Source organism: Apteryx rowi, unplaced genomic scaffold, assembly GCF_003343035.1.
Source record: "Apteryx rowi isolate R43461 unplaced genomic scaffold, aptRow1 scaffold_17, whole genome shotgun sequence".
In the NCBI taxonomy this organism is placed as follows: Eukaryota; Metazoa; Chordata; class Aves; order Apterygiformes; family Apterygidae; genus Apteryx; species Apteryx rowi.
In genome coordinates, this window is record NW_020447974.1 from 3,102,009 (window position 1) to 3,120,402 (window position 18,394).

The 18,394-nt window shown below is 35.8% G+C and overlaps 1 protein-coding gene across 4 annotated transcripts in view; it reads left to right on the plus strand.

The window, feature by feature from the left end:
- Positions 1-18,081, plus strand: part of TRPM7 (transient receptor potential cation channel subfamily M member 7) — a 47,015-nt gene extending 28,934 nt beyond the window's left edge. For 2 of the 4 annotated variants that reach the window (XM_026060562.1, XM_026060560.1), the window contains 14 exons: positions 1,945-2,021; positions 2,895-2,954; positions 5,090-5,204; positions 5,579-5,649; positions 6,100-6,137; positions 6,858-6,883; positions 7,219-7,269; positions 7,361-7,426; positions 8,080-8,363; positions 8,679-8,761; positions 9,127-9,332; positions 9,963-10,014; positions 10,103-10,209; positions 11,157-12,667. In XM_026060562.1, coding sequence (XP_025916347.1) covers positions 1,945-2,021; positions 2,895-2,954; positions 5,090-5,204; positions 5,579-5,649; positions 6,100-6,137; positions 6,858-6,883; positions 7,219-7,269; positions 7,361-7,426; positions 8,080-8,363; positions 8,679-8,761; positions 9,127-9,332; positions 9,963-10,014; positions 10,103-10,209; positions 11,157-11,287 — 1,367 coding nt within the window. In that variant the 3' untranslated portion in view covers positions 11,288-12,667. The other 2 variants (XR_003252613.1, XM_026060561.1) reach the window with 2 other exon arrangements.
- Positions 18,082-18,394: the final 313 nt, after the last annotated feature.

The following is an 18,394-nucleotide window of genomic DNA, read 5'->3' on the forward strand; positions in this document are numbered from 1 at the left end:
ATGATAACTACAGCTGCAGAGTTGACAAATGTGATCACCAGTCCTCTGTCAACTTATCGAAGAACAACCCCCAAACGAAGTTGTCTTTGTCAACTTGCGACATGACGTCAACAGTCAACTGTAACACAAGTAGCAACTCACATGGAAAATTGAATATTAGAGATGAACTTTCCCAAAGTCAGCATGTTCTTGCAATGGAACTACAAAACCAAGATTTATGTTCTAACATCCTTATGGGACTACTTCAAAAACTGTGGACCAAATCTAAACCACAAGGTTTGACTTATCAAGAATTGTATGGTATTTTGGGTGTATTTCGGTTGCAGGTGACTTTATTCTACTGTTATGCTCTGCTTTTTTTTGCTTTTAACATCTCTAATTTTCTTATGTTGCTTGGATTTTTTTTTTTACTTAAAAATTGTTATTTCTTTACAATTCTGTCACATAGACAATATTTTTCTGAAAAAATTAGCTAGTTATTGAGTATAGCAGTTTCATGCAATTAGCATCTCTTCAACTTCATATAGGCATTATAGACAAACTTTGGGGGACTTATTTTAAAGATCCTACCTTCTCATTGCACAAACTAAAAATATTGTCTATTTCTTGACGAAATTACAGAAGACTTTTTAGGCTGATGGAATCCTGGACAAATATCTTTGTGGTATCTGTGTCAAGCTGAGGGATCCTCCTGTACTATGTTTCTAAACACTGGTGTAATTGGGGTCTTCCACTGTTGCCTGTGCTAATGTATCTTTTGGCAGTCCTTTTGGAAGCTTCCAAAATCCCTTTCTTGAATACAGCATTATGCCTCCCCTCGAGTTTTGCTTAACAGTAAACAGATGCATGTTTTTGGTTAGAGTACCTACACATTTGAATGGTAAAACAGTGGCAGATTCATTGCAAAACACAGGTGTGGGTTTACTAACTGATTACTGCAAGATAGGTAATGCTTTAGGTTAGGCTTAGTGTATAATACAAGATTGCAGTCTGGAATTGCCAAGTTGCCTGTAGAAGTGTTAAATACCCCACGTGTTCTCAGTGTATTTCAAAGGTTTGTACAAGATGCAAGCATTTGAATCTTTAGACAAGGATTTGTTCTACTGCAAGACTTGAAATGCTAAGAAGATAACTCTATGCACTAGCATTTTTAGATTTGTGTATGTGTAGGAAGAGTATTTGTACACTCGCTAGCTACTTGTTTATAACTTCCTCATGATTTAAAAAACAAAACAAGACCCTTTATTATTCGTAAAGCAAGTCTAAACAAAAATAACTGCCTTGGTGATTGTATAACTCTATCTAATCTTTGAATGTACTTCACCACTAATAACTTCATGTACTAACTATACTTATTTTATCAAAGCCAAATTTTTAGCATGTGGTCCTGTGACATCTAGCATTTAGAACATACTCTTCATTCTTATTGTCCAGGTTCTATAGAACTTTTGCTACAGTGCAGCTTTACGTTGTCAGTCCAAATAGGTTTTCATTTATTGGAAAGCCACAAGCTTGGTAAAACTGAAGAGTATTTCTTGCAGCTCGGAGGATGAAGGGTATATTGTAAAAGCTACCACAGAAAACTGCCTGCTTTTCCTTCATTTATTGTACTTACATAAATACTGCAATTTGGACTATCCAGTTCCTTCCATGTAAGGCATGTACATGTGAAATTTTAGAATGTTAGTTTCACATTTTGAAATGTGGCACTCCACGCCTTAATGTGGGAAAAGCAATTGTTTTCTCTTAATATTTTATTACACTGATTTTTATTTTTGTGTGTTTGGAAAATTTTCTCTAGTGCAATCAGGCGCACACAACTTAAATGGAAACTTAAATGGTTTGTAACCTTTTGTTATGATGATACAAACTATTTGGCATGGTCAGAATGTTGCATGTTGCCTTGAATTTTGAAAACTCTTTTTTTAATCCACTGTGTCAAAGGTCATAGAGACAGCATGGAATTACAGCGGTTTAAAGAGGCAGCAAACAGAATTAAAGAAAGAAGTTCTGGTATTGAGGTAAGCTTGGAAGATTTTCTGTGAAACTTAAGTTAATGGGGATAGTGGCTTTTTATTTTATTGTAACTTCACAATATGTTTTGAAAAACATAAGAGCAAATATAATTGCAGAACTTATATAAACATATCCTGGCAAGAATGCATATCTAAGTTTTATGATTAAAGTATAGTGGAAACCCATGCAACCTTAACTACACATCAAGTACTGTTGCTTCATAATATGATACCAATCAAATATTAAACAAGATCTGATGGTATGAAAGCAGAGATGAATATAATTATGAATTAAAATTAAGATAAAATTGTGTCCCACGATTAGAATGTTTAGTGTTGCTAAATGAATCATTTGATGCTCGTAAGTTTCAAGATGGGTGTAGCAAAATTTCAGTGAATTAGTGATGTTTTATAGAGCAAGATGATAGTGTATGTGATTAAAGAAGTGACCATGCAAAAAATTGTTCATTCTCTTTCCAAGGAAAAAAAAGTTTTTCCAGAAAACTTCTATGTGATGTATAATTCCAGTATCCTTAAAGAATAATAAAAATAACTATAGGAAAGTTATTAATCATGACAAACCTGTCCTGTAGTTGCCATAGCATATAAAAAAGCTAATTTTCTTGCTCTAGCTGTTAAGATAAATATATTGGTAAGTATGAGTTCCCATTTGCAGTTACCCATTTTTTTGAGGGAGAATCTGATATGAGAATTTAGTTATGACTGCGATGCCAGTGTTCTGCGGAGGTGCTCCTTCTGGACCTTCTGATATGTATAACATGTGACCACAAAACATCTCTCTCTTTTTTTTTTTTTGTCTATTTTTGCATGGGTCTTCTGGTATTAATTTTACAAATTGCCTTATTTGTTTTTTAATAGGAGCAACAGGAAGACTTCAAAAAAGCTGTTTTGGAGGGTATAGAGACAACCAGACTTCAGGTAAGTGAAGAATCTTTCTGTTTATTAGAGCCATGGTTTTCTCCCAATACTGAATTTATTCATTACAGATAAGATAGGAAACTCTGTTTTCTTATATCTTTATCCATAAAGTAACCCTAGACATCATTTAAAAAAAAAAAAAAAAGGTGGAGGGGATTTGGGCTATTGAATAGTTATGATCTATTTTCAACAAAAAATTACATCATTTGCCTTTAATCAACCAATATCTTCATCAGGTATGACACATTGTAATTGGGATATCCAGACGTAGTGCGTACACAGTAATAGAATTTACTAAGAAGCAGTCTGGAGGAAGCAGGATCTTAAAATCTACTGCAGAAGGCCTAATTTCAAACACACTAATATAAGTTGGCATATCTAGAATTCTGACCTTTAACTTCTGTACAGGAATTGATCTTTTGTCCTGGAAGCTTTACTGTTGCTGATGAACTGGAGAATTGTGGTTGAGTCAGATTTAGCAAGTTTTGTAAAACTAGAAATTGGTGATCCTTTTAATGACTGGTGTTCTGGTTTCACAAGATGCACTGAGCTGGCAGCTGTCCTCAAAAGAGGGAGGATCTGCATTTCCCTCTCTTCACCATGTTGTTCCTGCCGCTTCCTTGTGTTAGCTCTGGTGTTGTTGTACCCCTTTGCAAGACAGTTTAAGCTGTTAAAAGTGCAAAAAGATACCCTGTCAAAATAACTGGATAATTTTCCACTGCTTAACAAATGCAATTGATTCACAAAAGGGATCTAAAAAATGCCAGACCTTGTGCAAGAAGGGGCAGGAGGGGTTGTGTACACCTTCTGGCGACAGTGCACGGCTACCTTGGCTCTGCTGCATGTGAAATTGGAGAACCTCTGTTCTGGGCAGAGGAAATATGCCTGATGTAAGAAACAAAGTTGGTCTTGGAAGCTGATGTTGCCTTGTCTTCTCTGATATTTCGCTGGTGCTGGTGCACTGCTGCAGGCTCAAGCCTTCTTATTGCTTGCAGAGCCTCTGTACTAGAGGTTAATATAGCAAGATGTCCCTTGACACAAGTCAAATACCAGGTTGCGAACTCCAGCAGCATTTCCAGAAAGTACCACTCCTTCTAAACCCTTAGTTGCCCCATCTTGACTGATGTAATTGTTTTGGTTCCTACCATTCATGTAGGCATCACAGTCAGTGACTGTATGATGCTGAGGATGGTAGTACTGTTCCTGAACACTGAAAAGTCTGTAGATCTAAAAATGGAACTTTAGAAGACACTTTCCGCAACAGTCTTTGTCATCTCTAGATAGATACATCACACACACAAACATATTTATATGTCTGTGTATGTATGCATATATTTATTTTAAGAAAGGAAGGTGCAGAAAGCTGGTAACAACTTCCCAACTGTTTTAAGTCTTGAAATCAAAGCAGTGCATAACATTCAAAGGCCTAGTTTTCTGTTCTTCAGAATCCTGAATTCATGCTTTTTATTCAGGTAACCATTGGAATTAATAGGCTGGTTGTGAGGCATGTTCCAGCCCTATGTCAGTCTACATGTAGTTCCAGTTTGTGCCTTTCGACTTTTGTGCAAAAGAAACTTATTGTTTGAAGCTGACCACCTTAGTGGATATTCTGAGAGTATATAACTATTATTTTTAAGGAATATGGTCCTGAGGAAATTCATTCATAGATTTTAGGTTTTGATGTGGCAAGATTTCCTTACATTTTGTCACTGTTTTCAGTGGATCCTTAAAACTAAACTTCAGTTTCTTCCACAGCCACGTTCTCAAGTGAGAATTCATAGTTAGGTTAACAAATACAAAATAGCTGAACTTGTAGAGATCCAATGTAACACTTTTATACAGCTGTATCTTATTGTAACACTCTCTTTAAGTCTTCCTTTAGTATAGGTCACTAGTCTTTGTATGCACCTGAAAATGTTAGAACTAATATTTGCTGTAAAGATCAATTTAACTGAATGAAGTACTTGGTTTATGTATTTTTACAGAGCAAGGTATTTGAGGTACATACAAAAGTAAAGAACAAAAAAATAAAGGTAATCCTAAAAGAGAATTTTAGGCAAATTGCATGTTGGAAGAGTGGCAGTAGAAAACAGGGATAATGATGACTAATAATAATATGTATCTTTCTTTTGTAGGGTCTTCAAACTGACTGCAGCCTGAGACAGTCTAGTTCTTGTGGTGGATTTACTGACTATCCCCTGAACCCTTTGGTGATTCATTCAGAACAACGTAAGTGTGCTGTCTCTTCAGGTGATCCAACTTTATCTCCAAATTGTGTTGACAGTAGGTATTCCAAGAGGATACAAAAGAAACACAAAAAGTTAAATCATCTTGACCCCCATGATTGGTGTTATTTGAATCAGGTACTGTTTCATTCTGGTTCTTCTAGTCGTGCCAGTTGAATCCTGTAACCTTGCGTTTGCCACAAATAGCTGAAGTCATAAAAAGCTAAGTGATCTAGTCAAGACTGTGCAGGAAACTTGTAGCAGTCAGTTACATGTGGATCAAGCCTTTTTTTATAAGAGCTGCATTAAACTGTCTAGTTGCCCACTCTGTTAGAAGATAGGTAAGTAATAATGGCATATTTTATTCCTTGTCCAGTTACGAATTTCTTTTATTTGTAGTATGTAACAAGAGTAGAAGAGCATCAAGTGAAGACACTCAGCAAGTAGACTCTAAAGCAGCCTTGCTGACGGTTTGTATCCTTATTTATTTATTTATTTATTGGTTAAGTAGAACAAGAAACTCAGAAACTGAACAAATAAACAAATTGTATAAAGAATAATACTGATTTGGGCACCCTCATTTGTCAAGGAGGAAACAGAAGGGGACCAGTTTTGACTGAGGGAAGAAAGTCTGCTTCTTGCTTATATGTAGAATGTTTTATTTTAGAATAGAAATATTTAAGTAATCCATAAAACAGTAGTGGATATAGCCTTTTCTATTCTTTAAATTGTAGTTGCTATTCCTCAGTTGTGCTTGAGCCTTTTCATTCGACTACAGTTTAATACAGCCTGGAGAAATATTTCCACTATACAGGCTGTGCTGCAGGATCTTAAAGCATATAAACCCCAAGAAAATTAAATACGCTGATTTTGCTTATGAAACTGAAACCTTTTGTTTTTTTCCCCACTTTGGTTTAAAGGATTGGTTACAAGGTAGACCTTCAAATAGCAGTCAAATGTAAGTAAGCTCTCTGGTAACTGAGCAATTTTATTATTATTTTGATTTGTGTGTGTGTTTTGTTGTTGTTGTTTTGTTTCTTTGTTTTTTTGCTATAGTGGTATGTTTAATGCAAGAACAAGGCAAAGGTTGTTTTCTAACAAATAATTGAATTTGTTCAGCATGTGAAATGCTTGGACAAGTTCCATGTAAATTAATGGGGCCACATGTCAGAGGGCAAAGCATGTCCTTAAATGAAAAGGTCTGTGTTGACACTTACTAAGGAGCTGGCTTCCTGGTGTAAAGGTCTTTATCCAGCGTTTCAAACTGTAAATGTTCTCTGAAATTGTGTGACTATTGCTCTTGTTAACAATTATTCCCTGAGTTAAGTGGCGGTTAAAGCCGTTACCTTATTCATCTGATAACGGAAGGGTAAGCTGTTGTGAACAAGTTTTAATTAAAGCACCTCTGTGGGAATGAGCTCTTGTGATGCAAACTTCACATAAAGTTGTGCGTGACCTGGTATTTAAAGTATAGTTCTAAAAACAGGAGGCTACTTAACAGCCTTCCATTACTGTTCTGTAATTAAGAAACCTGTACTGCCCTTGAAAAATAGGATAAAAACAGTACTGTAAGGTTAACAAGGTGATTCCAGAATGATGTGTCAAAATCGGTGAATACAAACCAAGAAGTTTTCTGAGAAGTAATGACTGCCTTTTTTTTGTGGGGGGCATTTCACAGGCCATCTGAAGAAGATGCTTTGAATGGTGAGTTTGTTTCTAATATAAACAAGCTGGGAGCTTTTCATATAAGCAATAGTTTGGGTTTTGTATGAGAATGTATTTAACTATTGATAATTTGGATCTTAATGCACAGATGATACTGAGATAATTATTTTTCTTTTAATAAATAGCCTACCATTGAGCACTACAAAATTCTTCCTGCTCCACTCTCTCCCCCTGCCAAGAGTTAAATAACCCTCTGCACCTCAAGTCTTTTTCAGACTTATTAGTTACTTTGAAAACTTTCTTTGCATGTAGTGATTTTTAATATGCAGTGTAGGTAGCAGGTAGTATCTCTTTCATTTCTTGATCCCTTCCAGGTATTGCTTCTCCTTTCAAGCCTATCATGGATATCAATTACTATTACTCAGGTCAGTGCCTCATATGAACTAGTACTTTGTATTTTTAACTACATTTATTAGATTTTTTTAAAGTTTAACAACTGCTATAATTTTTCTCTAGCTGTAGAAAGAAATAACTTGATGAGGTTATCACAGAGCATTCCATTCACTCCTGTGCCTCCAAGAGGTAAGAACATAATTCTTGTTAGTGGATGGAGAGTCAAATTTCAAAGGACTAGTTCGATGTAACCTTTTTGGGAAGAAAAAAGAAAAGCCTGTATAGATTACTTCTAATATAGAATGATCAAGCCAAATTTGACATTTTTTCATAACATCTTAGATGTAGATAATTAACTAAAATAATGTCTAGTGTCTGTCTTGCAACACTCAAATATAAACAAGTCTAATGACACCTTTTCTAGTGCAGTGTTTAATTGTGTTTACTTGTAGTTGTCCTCAGCAATGGTGATACAGTGGTAGTGGTATTGTAGTAACAACTAGTTTTCATAACAAACTATTCTGGAAGAACTCCTTTAAGCTAAGATTTGTTTTGACTCATATAAAGTGAAAACAAATATTTATTCAGTGTTCTTAACACTGTTTAGACAGTGTCATTAATGGTTCTAATCAGGAGGACAAAAATGCTGTGTTATCTTGCTGCTGTTTGAAAGAAGTTGGAGAGGGGTCTTCCCACTGGCTAGTTTAAATTTTTATGTTAATTCAGAGTATTATTAACAATATCACTGTGTGTTGAAATCTAAGGAACTGGATGTTTTCACTGCTTGTAATTTTAAACTTGGAAAAATAAATGCAGCAATTGCTTTTTATATTGTAATGTAGGTGAACCAGTCACCGTGTATCGCCTTGAAGAAAGTTCTCCCAACATCTTAAACAACAGCATGTCTTCCTGGTCACAACTAGGACTCTGTGCTAAAATTGAATTTTTAAGTAAAGAGGAGATGGGAGGAGGTTTACGTCGAGCCCTTAAAGTAGTATGCACGTGGTCAGAATATGATATCCTGAAATCAGGACATCTTTATATCATCAAGTCTTTTCTTCCTGAAGTTGTGAATACTTGGTCAAGCATTTATAAAGAGGACACTGTGTTACACTTGTGCTTGAGGGTAAGTTTTATTCTTGTCAATTATTAAACACTGGCAGGCATAATATTAATATTAAACAGGATTTTTTTTCCCCCTTGAAAACTAATATATGTTAAAATCTAATGTTCTCCATGACCTAAAGGGTTAAAAACTCTACTCCAGTATGGTTTATTTGCTCAAATAGCCCAATCTTTTAAAATCTAGACATTATTTCAAAAGGAAGTGATTTACACTGTTTTGGGAGGAATAGACACTTATGGTTCCTGCTACCTTTTCAACTCCCTAATGTTTGCTGTCATATAATACAGCTAATGAGATATGGGCTTTGACTTGTAGGAAATTCAACAACAGAGGGCAGCACAGAAGCTCACATTTGCTTTCAATCAGATGAAGCCCAAATCCATTCCATACTCTCCAAGGTGAGTGTGTTTAAACTTTCCTTATGTTGCACGTTTGTGACTTAGAATGCCTAAAGGGTTGTGAACATATGGATCAAATATATTAGGTGTTGATTTGTGAATATACGTCTCAGAGCATTGCTAGGAATGTCTCAAACTGCAGAGTTAGCCTTGGTGGTATTTTCTATTGATACTTTCTTGTACTGATTCTAGGTTAGTATCATAATATAAATGACTTTGTATAGTAGTTTCAAATTATGTAGATGACTTGTAAATCAATAAAAAACCTAGTAGTAATGATATATTTGTCTTAACTTCTATTTTAGAAATAGATTCATTAACTATGGTGATTATTATTTATTTATGCATGTATTTATTTTTATTAGGTTCCTGGAAGTTTTCCTGTTATATTGCCACTCTGCTGGTCAGTGGTTTGCAGTTGAAGAGTGCATGACTGGAGAGTTTAGAAAATACAACAACAACAACGGTGATGAAATAATTCCAACTAACATGCTAGAGGAGGTTATGCTAGCTTTCAGCCATTGGACGTATGAGTATACAAGAGGGGAATTGCTGGTGCTTGATCTGCAAGGTAATGTCCTTATTTTGAAATTGGGTTTGGGCCCAAGGCAGGGAGGGGTGTGTGTGTATATGTATATATATATACACACACACGCATATATATATATATATATATATAAAACTTTTTCCCTCTTGTAGTAGCATCTAATAATGATGCATATGCCCGTAATAAATAATAAGCATTACGTAGTGCATCTTGATCTAGTTAATTGGAATCAATGGTGGGCTTATTTAATATAGCGTGAAATGTTATAGCAACACAGAGAATATTAATATATATTATTTCCTAATGATTGGCACCATTAAATATATTTGTTGGCACACTTGTGTGGTACCAAATATATGGTAATCTGTATTTATCCTGAATTGCGTCAGATATTCTGGCTATGAGCAATTCTGTATAGAAAATTTCTCTTGGGTAAAAACTTAAGTGAAGAATTGTAGGCAGATGTAAAAATAGCAAAATGTTTGTTTAGAAGCAATTTGTGTAAGGGTAAAGAGTGTCCCTTATCATTTGATTCTTTCCCCCTTTATTCTGGGGGAAACTGAGAGGTCATAACCAAGGATGCCAAGGGCTTTCAATATTAATGCATTTATGTAATATATCAGATTTAACTTTTTCTTCATATGCTGTCTGAAGGTGTTGGTGAAAATTTGACAGATCCCTCTGTGATAAAAGCTGGAGAAAAAAGGTAAGATTAAAGAAGGATTTAAAGAAAAGTATAAAAAAATCACTTGAGAACACATGCAATCCATGCTTATGTACACTTTATTTTTAAGGTCATACGATATGGTGTTTGGTCCAGCCAATTTAGGAGAGGATGCAATAAAAAACTTCAGAGCTAAGCATCACTGTAACTCCTGTTGCAGGAAACTTAAACTTCCTGGTAAGAGTTGCTGCTGTTTTTCTTCTAAGACACTTGTGTGGTACGTTGTATGAGATGCCATGCCATAGCTATGTCATGCTGTGAAAATGGGATAATTAACAACAGCAGTTTTGTAATTTTAGTTTTAAAAGGGTATGTTATTTTAAAATAAAATCCTAAATGAAGAAATAAAGAATGTCTGCGTATTCTGTATCCATATGCACAGTATTTGGGGAAGGTAGACTAGACTGATCTAGACTTCAGAAGGTACAGTTAAGAAAAAAAATCCTGGATAAACAGGAAAAGCTGAAGATGATTGCAGAACTTCTGACATATTGAACAAAATGGTGGTTTATTTGTGTTTTTTTTTGGTTTGAATTTTTTTGATTTTTAAAAATGTCTTATACTGCAAAGATTCATTCTGTTAAAACACTTGGTTTTAGATATTTCTGTTGCATGGACTAAGCTGTACTCTTCTCAAACCTTGAAATTGTTTTTCTGTGTCAGGGTTTAGATTCCAGCAGAACAACATAAGGAAACTTGCATGATTCCTGCCCGTTTCATGCTTCTCTTCCAGGCTGTTTGTCTCAGGAAGAAAGGTCGTTCTTTTTATTTTAAATTTGAGTTGGAACTCCTGGTAACATCAAAACATATTATGGAAAGATCCAATTTCCATTGAAGGATGACTCAATATTTGCTATAATATCTATAAATAAAACAATATTCTGAAGTTTTCATCACTTTTTTTTTTTAAGCAGAGCTGCTTTAGGCTTCCCATTGAATGTATAATAAAAATATTCTTTCTGACAGTGAAGGCATATTGAGGAATTCTGTTTCTAAATCCTTAAGCTTATACTATCTGAATCTGGAAGAAAAAATCTGAAAATATCTGAAAGGTTTTTATGCTTCACTGATTCTACTATACTGAGAAATACTAACCCATATGACTTTTCATTTTGTTTGTATAGATCTGAAGAGGAATGATTACACACCTGACAAGATTATATTTCCTCAGGATGATTCCCCTGAATTGACAATTCAGCCTGGAAGCTGCACCAAAGAATCAGATTCAGCTAATTCTATTCGTCTGATGCTCTAATGATGTGACCAAATCAGTGGCTTCGTCCAAACTTCATGGAATGTCACAAAGTTGTCACTTATCTTTCCTTCACTTATAATTATAAGAAAGATGTATCAAAACAAGGATCGCTGTGTTATAAGTGGAATTTTAGGTGGTCCGTAATCTAAGGACCTAACAACTTGTGATAACCATCTACAGAGAACAGCTTGGCAGCTGATCACTAAAAGGTTGAATAATGACACATATTTATGATATGTTTTTAAAGGGGCTTTTTAGCAGAAGGTTTATTTTTAATTTTGCTTTGTTTTAGTGGAGGATTTCCTCTCTGTAATCCTGTAGTGTGCAATATGCCTTCAACCAAAAGGATTTTGGTAGTTGATGTTTTTAAGGTGAAGCGTCTGTTTGGCAGCTGTCTTACTGTCAATCAGCCAAAGACTGAGGGAGAAAGCACCTACCTCTGTAATGCCAGAGTATTCGCTGAGCATTTTCAGAAGTGTTTTGCTAACGTTTTCTCGCCAGATCTCTTTTTTTTAAGAGGACAGATCTGAATGAGGTGTATGTATACGCCAGTAGGCTAAGGTTGAAGGCAGAAACTTGATCTGTTCCGAGAGAGAGCAGGAAAGAGAGAGTCTCCTGAATCAGGATTCAGCTTCATGGCTGTAAAGCTGTTTTTGTGGAATAGAGCCCTAATTGTGCATAATGTAATTTCTTGTTTTATACATTTCAGTTTTATCAAGTCACCGTCAAATAGTAACGAACAAAGCCATGATAGACTGGTTTAATCACATTTAATAGAAGAAATAGTATGTACTGGTCCAAATAAGTTGCCTTGTAAGAACACAAGTTGGAAGTGCTTTTCTTTGTATGTAGTGACTGCTTCAGAAGTTATGCCTTCCAAAGATCTCATAAAACCAGTATATCAAAACCGAATGTACACATAACTTTTAAATGTATTTAAAAACTGTGTAGAAACATCTTTAATGTTATGTTGTTTGTGGTACTTATTTAAGAGAGACTAGGGTTGGATTATCATTATGTAAAGTACGGGAGATTGCAATGCACCTTTATGCCAATAAAATGTAATTTAACTGTCCCAAATATTGTTGAATATTCAGCAAGAAGAACCTGTTGTCCAACTGAAGTTTCATGCTGCGATTTTTTTTTTTGTTACATAGGTACTAATTTGTAATTTTTAATTAAAAGGGCAGTATAAAGCTCTATAAATTTTTTTATTCAGTAGTGTATCTTATAGATACAGACCTAAGGCACGAACACAATAGCTGTTTAAATGGTGTTTTATGTTTGACGGGGAAAGGTAAAATGTTATAAGGATATAATACTGTATACATTTTGTATATCATTAAATCTTTAAAGAATCTAAAATAAATTTATTCTTGTTTACAGACTTCTGCTCTCCGTCTTAGTCTGAAAGTTTATTTGTTTGAATTTGAGTAACTCTTTATGTGGAAAAGTAGAATTGGCCATGCTGGATCAAAGCAGTTGTCCATCTTTGAGGTATCTCAACTTTGGCTTACACCACGAACTAGAAAAATGTGAAAACTCCTGTAGTGGACAAATACGTATGATAAGATTAATAAGTAAATGAACCAAAATATCTTAAACCTCTTTAAAATATTTGTTTTGAGTTAAGAGCTCCTCCTTGGGTGCCTGACTGCATCCCCTTCCATTGCTGTATGATAATAGGCATCTGTTAAATATATAATCATACTTTTTTGTTTTAATGCTATATTTTTGGCCAAGTAAGAGCAACGGTTAATGTGCAAGTGAGACTGGCTCTCAAAATTGGGAGGGATTTCTAGAGGAACCTCTGAAGTGTTCTGCAAACGTGACCAAATTTAGTATATAAGATAGGATAACTATTTCAGGAAAATTGTAAATGCAAGTTAAGAAGCTTTTTGCTTCCTGACAAATACTTGACAGTGCACAGTTACTTTTACAACCATAATACTATCTTCAGAGTTTTGTCTGTGACTGACTTAAGAAAAAAGTGACTTTTGAAACTGGGGTGTGTGTGATAGTGAGGAGTGTGCTTTCTGCTTGGTATTGTAGTGACTGCGGCCTGAATTCTCTGAAAAGTTGAAAGGAACAGAGAAGGTTGGGGACGCATATAAGACCTGGAGTGTTTCTCAGTGGTTTTACGTATTTCCATATGTCTTCCTGGCTTGAATGCTGGCTTACTCTGTAAGACTTGCAGGTTTCTCAAAACTCTAGCTGTCTCTAAATTAACTTGAGGAAAAAAAAAATTGCAACTTTAGAAATGGTCTTTTCCTCCTTCAGACCAGCAGAAAAAAATAAATATCAGCTTTCTTCAGGGAAGCCTTTGGAAAGATATGATGGCAAAGAAAAGAATTTGTTTGAAGAAGTGGTCGGCCCTTGTTAGGATAATACCTTGTTCTATTGGCCTCCTGTTTTTTAAAAGTAGGCTGTAGGAACATCAAAATTGCCTGTGTAAATGAGCTTAATTTGGCTGACTGCATCAGGAGTGTCATTCCTCTGCTGAAATCTCATCACTCTTGAAGTGCATGTCCATCCCTGCCTGTGAATAGAGAAGAGATTGTGACCCTTTAGCTTTAAGTGTCCTGTAGGTTGAAGAGGAATAAAGTAGAAGTACCACTGAACATGGGAGAGCTTCTGTTAACTATCCAAAACCAAAACATCAGCATATATTCTAGTTTTTAAGTACAGGAATACTAATTCAAACTTTTTCCAATTATTTTTAGTAAAAATCTGAAGTGCTTCAATAATTTTCAAACTAAAGGGATATTTAACTCATTTAAGGAATATTTCCTATATAGGGAAATAGGAATAGGTAAGTTGTGTTGTCAGGTGGTTTTGATTTCTCCCACCATCCTCAGAATATTTTCATTAGAAGAAAAACCCTTTGAATCCAGGTTAAACTGAATGTTATGTACTTGTAGACTGGTGTTGGTTGCTTATGTAACTTCTGTTTTAAAATGCACTTTAGTTTTCTCTCGCATCCGTATTTCTTCATGCAAGTCATCTCAAATATTCTGGTATGCTAATTGAATCTTTTAAGTAATGCATCACATTCAGCACTGACTGCCCTATTGCAGCATTTAGGTGCTGAAATATTTCAGCGCAAAACAATCACGAGTACATTGTGGCAAAATCACAGACGATGAGTCTCTTGGGGACCTGGTTTCCTAGCACTGGTCAGCAGCCATGTGATCGGGAAAAGGAGGCATTTGTTTTTCCCCCCGAACAGCATCTCACTTAATGCCACACTGCTTACCGCTGCAAGAATTTGAAAGGGAAAAAGCTTGCAGCTGGAAACATGGTAGTAACAGTTCAAGTTGTATACTGGTAAGAGATCAATTTGGGAAAAAGTACAAAACAAAACAAAAAGCTTCTGAAAACAGCTGGTGATTTAGTATTTCTTCTTTTACAGCTAACTCTCTTGCAAGTAATCTGTTTTGTGCCAAGAGTAACAGGAGGTTAATTCTAAGCCCCTGAGCTTGCAGTAGGTAGTACAGATGTGGATTTCTGTACCACGTGTTACACTAAAAGTAATAGAATCAAGGTCTTGATGTGGGTTCCACAAGAAGTAGGAATAAGCGTACATTTTTGGGTTCTAGTATGAGGCATTTTAGCATTGCTGGGTTGAGTACTAAAATTCAGCTATACTGATTGTAGTATTTTAAAAATACTGACTATATTTCAGGATTTTAGTAATTTAGAATTCTCAATGCAAATTTTGTTGTACCTGCATGAGAGCTATTATAGTTTGAATTTAATATAAATAGCTTTTAAGTGTTTCCCAGTAATAGTTTTGAAAAGTTTTTAATGTTGCCATCAACTTGTATTTGAACTTAGTACTTGCTTTTCAATATATTTCTTCAAGTCATCTTTCTTTTTCTTTTTTCCAGTTCTTCAAGTACAGTTACTTTCAATAAGAACATCTTTAAGAATTAGTGAAAGCTGAAACAGTGTTTGTTAATGCTCTGAACTGCTAAATGTTTTGCAGTGTCATTGTTTTGCATCCTATACAAGACAAAAAAATTTTTTTCTTCCCTCTATCTACCTTTCTTGGTTTGTTTTACAACACATCTTAATTAGTATTTCAAACAGAATTTTAAAATAAATTTATTTAGGAGTTGGCCATAGTCCCTCTGTTCTGTGCTGTCCTTATAACCTGTCCGAGAAGTTCATATGGAGCAACACTGATGCACTGGGACTTCTGTATGTAACAGACAAGAATTGCAAAATCATGATATTTTGAAGCCTTGTAATCAAACACATTCGCTCAAAATGAGACTTCAATACACCTTCTAGATGCTGAGTTTCAAAATACATCAAAGGTGTCCATGTTCTGTACACCAGTCTGCTGCTAAGAAACAAAGCTAAGTTCTTGGTCGTTTGGTTGGGTTTTTTTAACATGCTATTTTAATGTTTTTCATGCACTTTTTTTGTGCTGCTTAGAACTTCTTTCCTAGTGTTAAGACATGCCTTTTGGGGAAATTTGCAAGTAAATATTAAGTATTTTCTAGGAAAGGCTGTTTTAATGGATGGCTGATCAGGTGCCTACACACAGCAGCGTTGACCAGCATGACAGAAATAGGTCCTGGAAAAATACTTGACTAGAAATACCTAGATCTGTACCACAGTTAGCAGCACAGCAATGCTGTTGCTCTAAATGTTTGGCTCTGCTCACACTTGTCACTAATAAAATGAAATTGTTAGTGAAATCAAGATGCAATTTCTTTGTATTGACTACAGTGGGGCCGGAATTTCAGTATATTAAATTACTCTAGAAAATAACGTAGTTGCTTGCACTAATACATCGCTGTAAACGTAAAGTTCAGGAGCAATCTGTAGACATTAAGCCTTTGGGTGTTTTAATTTATTTTTGTGTATTTGCTTTTTCATATCAGAGGATGAGAACATGCAGCCTGGTACCAGGAGCTTTCCAAGAAAACCAAGGGATAAGTTCCCGATGTGGAGATTTCAGATGAAATGAGCAGGAAAGGTAAGATGTGCAGGGCTTACAGAGGTAATTATCATTTTATTAGTAATAATGAAATCTATCTCAGTATTATTTAACCTTGTAGAAGGGTAAAGACAGCAACTGATACCAAAACCCACCAGAAACTAATATCAACAAATCCAGATGGTGGCTTCCCACGTTTGTGCCGTATCGCTATATCATCACTCATGCATGCACGCAGTCACGTGAGCAGTGTTGGAGGTGGAGGGGAAGCCCCAACAACTGCTGAGGGCTGTTGGGTGGGGGGAGAGGAGGGTTAGGATAGGTGCTTCTTGAACAGTACTTGACAAACTCTTTTTTGCAGGGTGCTTTGGAGTCAAGATAAATGGCGAGCTGATTATTTTCTAAGGTTGAAACTTCTGGCTTTCCCTTGTCGAAAGATGTAAGTAACAACCGTTGCAACTGGTTGGCAGCCGTCTCTCCTGGTGTTTCCCCCAAAATGGATTTACTGAGGGGAAAAAAGCCACCTGTCAGAAGTGACAGGAGGCAGGAAGGATCTTCCTCTTCCGTCGTACCCTTGCCGCAGTTGAGCAGTAGATCTTTTCCTGCAGAGATCTGCTAACGTTTTGCTCAAGTCAGATGTTTGTGGTCATTCCTCAGCCTGTGCTACAGCCTTAGCTCAGCCTTTCCCCGAGTTTAGATAAAATCTCCAACTTCTTCCATCTCAGAGGAGTATCAGTCAGTATGTTCTTGTTAAGTCCATATTAGAAAACATGATATTTCTTTCTAGTACCAGACTAATCAGGAAGTCTTAGAGTAAGATTTATTTAATAAATAATGCTGTTATTTTGCACTTTGGATTCCACCTGGATTCCAAACTGGGACCAGATGCTTTAATGACTCTTCTTATCAAAAAGAAGATAAAACTAGGAAAATATCAAGAGTTGTCCTATAGAATACAGAGCATATATAAGTGGCTAAACTACAGTGAAGTAAAATGAATTCCTTACATGGATTTTTTTTGTCTATTCTTGATATTTTCTCCAATGTTCCAACTATCCTAATTTCTGCTTGAATTTTATTTCTGTAATCATGTGCATTAGAGGTTCATTCATCCTTCCTCCCCCAGGCCCAGGAGCTGCAGGAACACTGGAAATGCTGTGATAGAAACGAGATGAGGGCTCCATCACAACAGGCTCTTGGAGAATTAGCAAAAGGACGATGCTTGGTGTAACCTCAGCTCTGTGTAGGCTTCAGTCTAGACCTGCACAGCAACAGGAATAGAGTGCATAAATGCATGTGTCATGGAAATGACTGGTGCATTTCAATTATCCGAAATGAAAGAAGCTGCTGCAGTTGCTTTTCAACAGGCCTTTTTATAAATCCATATCACTTACTTGTCTCTGGAGTCCTCTGTAGCACTTTGACAAAGTACCTCTATGTAGGCTCAAAAAAATTGCAGCCCAAGGGGGGAAAAATACATTGTACTTTGATTTCATATTCTGCATATTTGAACAGACTGAATACGCATCTAGTAAGACTGAAGTCCCAGTTAGTTGAGGTTGTTCAACAAAATGTAATTTCAAAAAGCATTTCAGGGTGGGGGAAAAAAAGGTGTAAATTTATGTACCTATTTGTAAATATTCAAGTATATGTATATCTTTGTTAAAAGTTTAATCCACAGGTTTTTAGTCTATATTTTGAAGCATTTGAAACTCTGGGTAAAGTACCTATACTATTCCAGATCCAGTTACAAAATTGTACATCAGATTTTGAATATTAGGAGTGCGTGTGTGTGTGTGCTTTTATGTTTCAGTTTGCAGATACGCAGCTTAGGAGATTAATAGCAATGACGGCATATAAACTGTCCAAAGAGCACTGAGAGACATCTTTTGCCTGAAGCTTAACAAATAAGATAATTTAAGGATTTTTTTTTTTTTGGGGGGGGGGGTGGTTCCCTGTGCCTCTACTGTGGGGACCTGTTATTTCTGGGTCCCAAATTGTATGTTAAATAGGGAAGATCTGCTGCTCTCTAATGATGTATGAAATTCAGAGATCAACCACATTGCTCCATTAGCTAATTTAAAGGACACTTCTGCCACTACCCCTTTTCTCCCAGAAAATCTTAAACCACAGATGGTTTTCCCAAACGCTAGCAA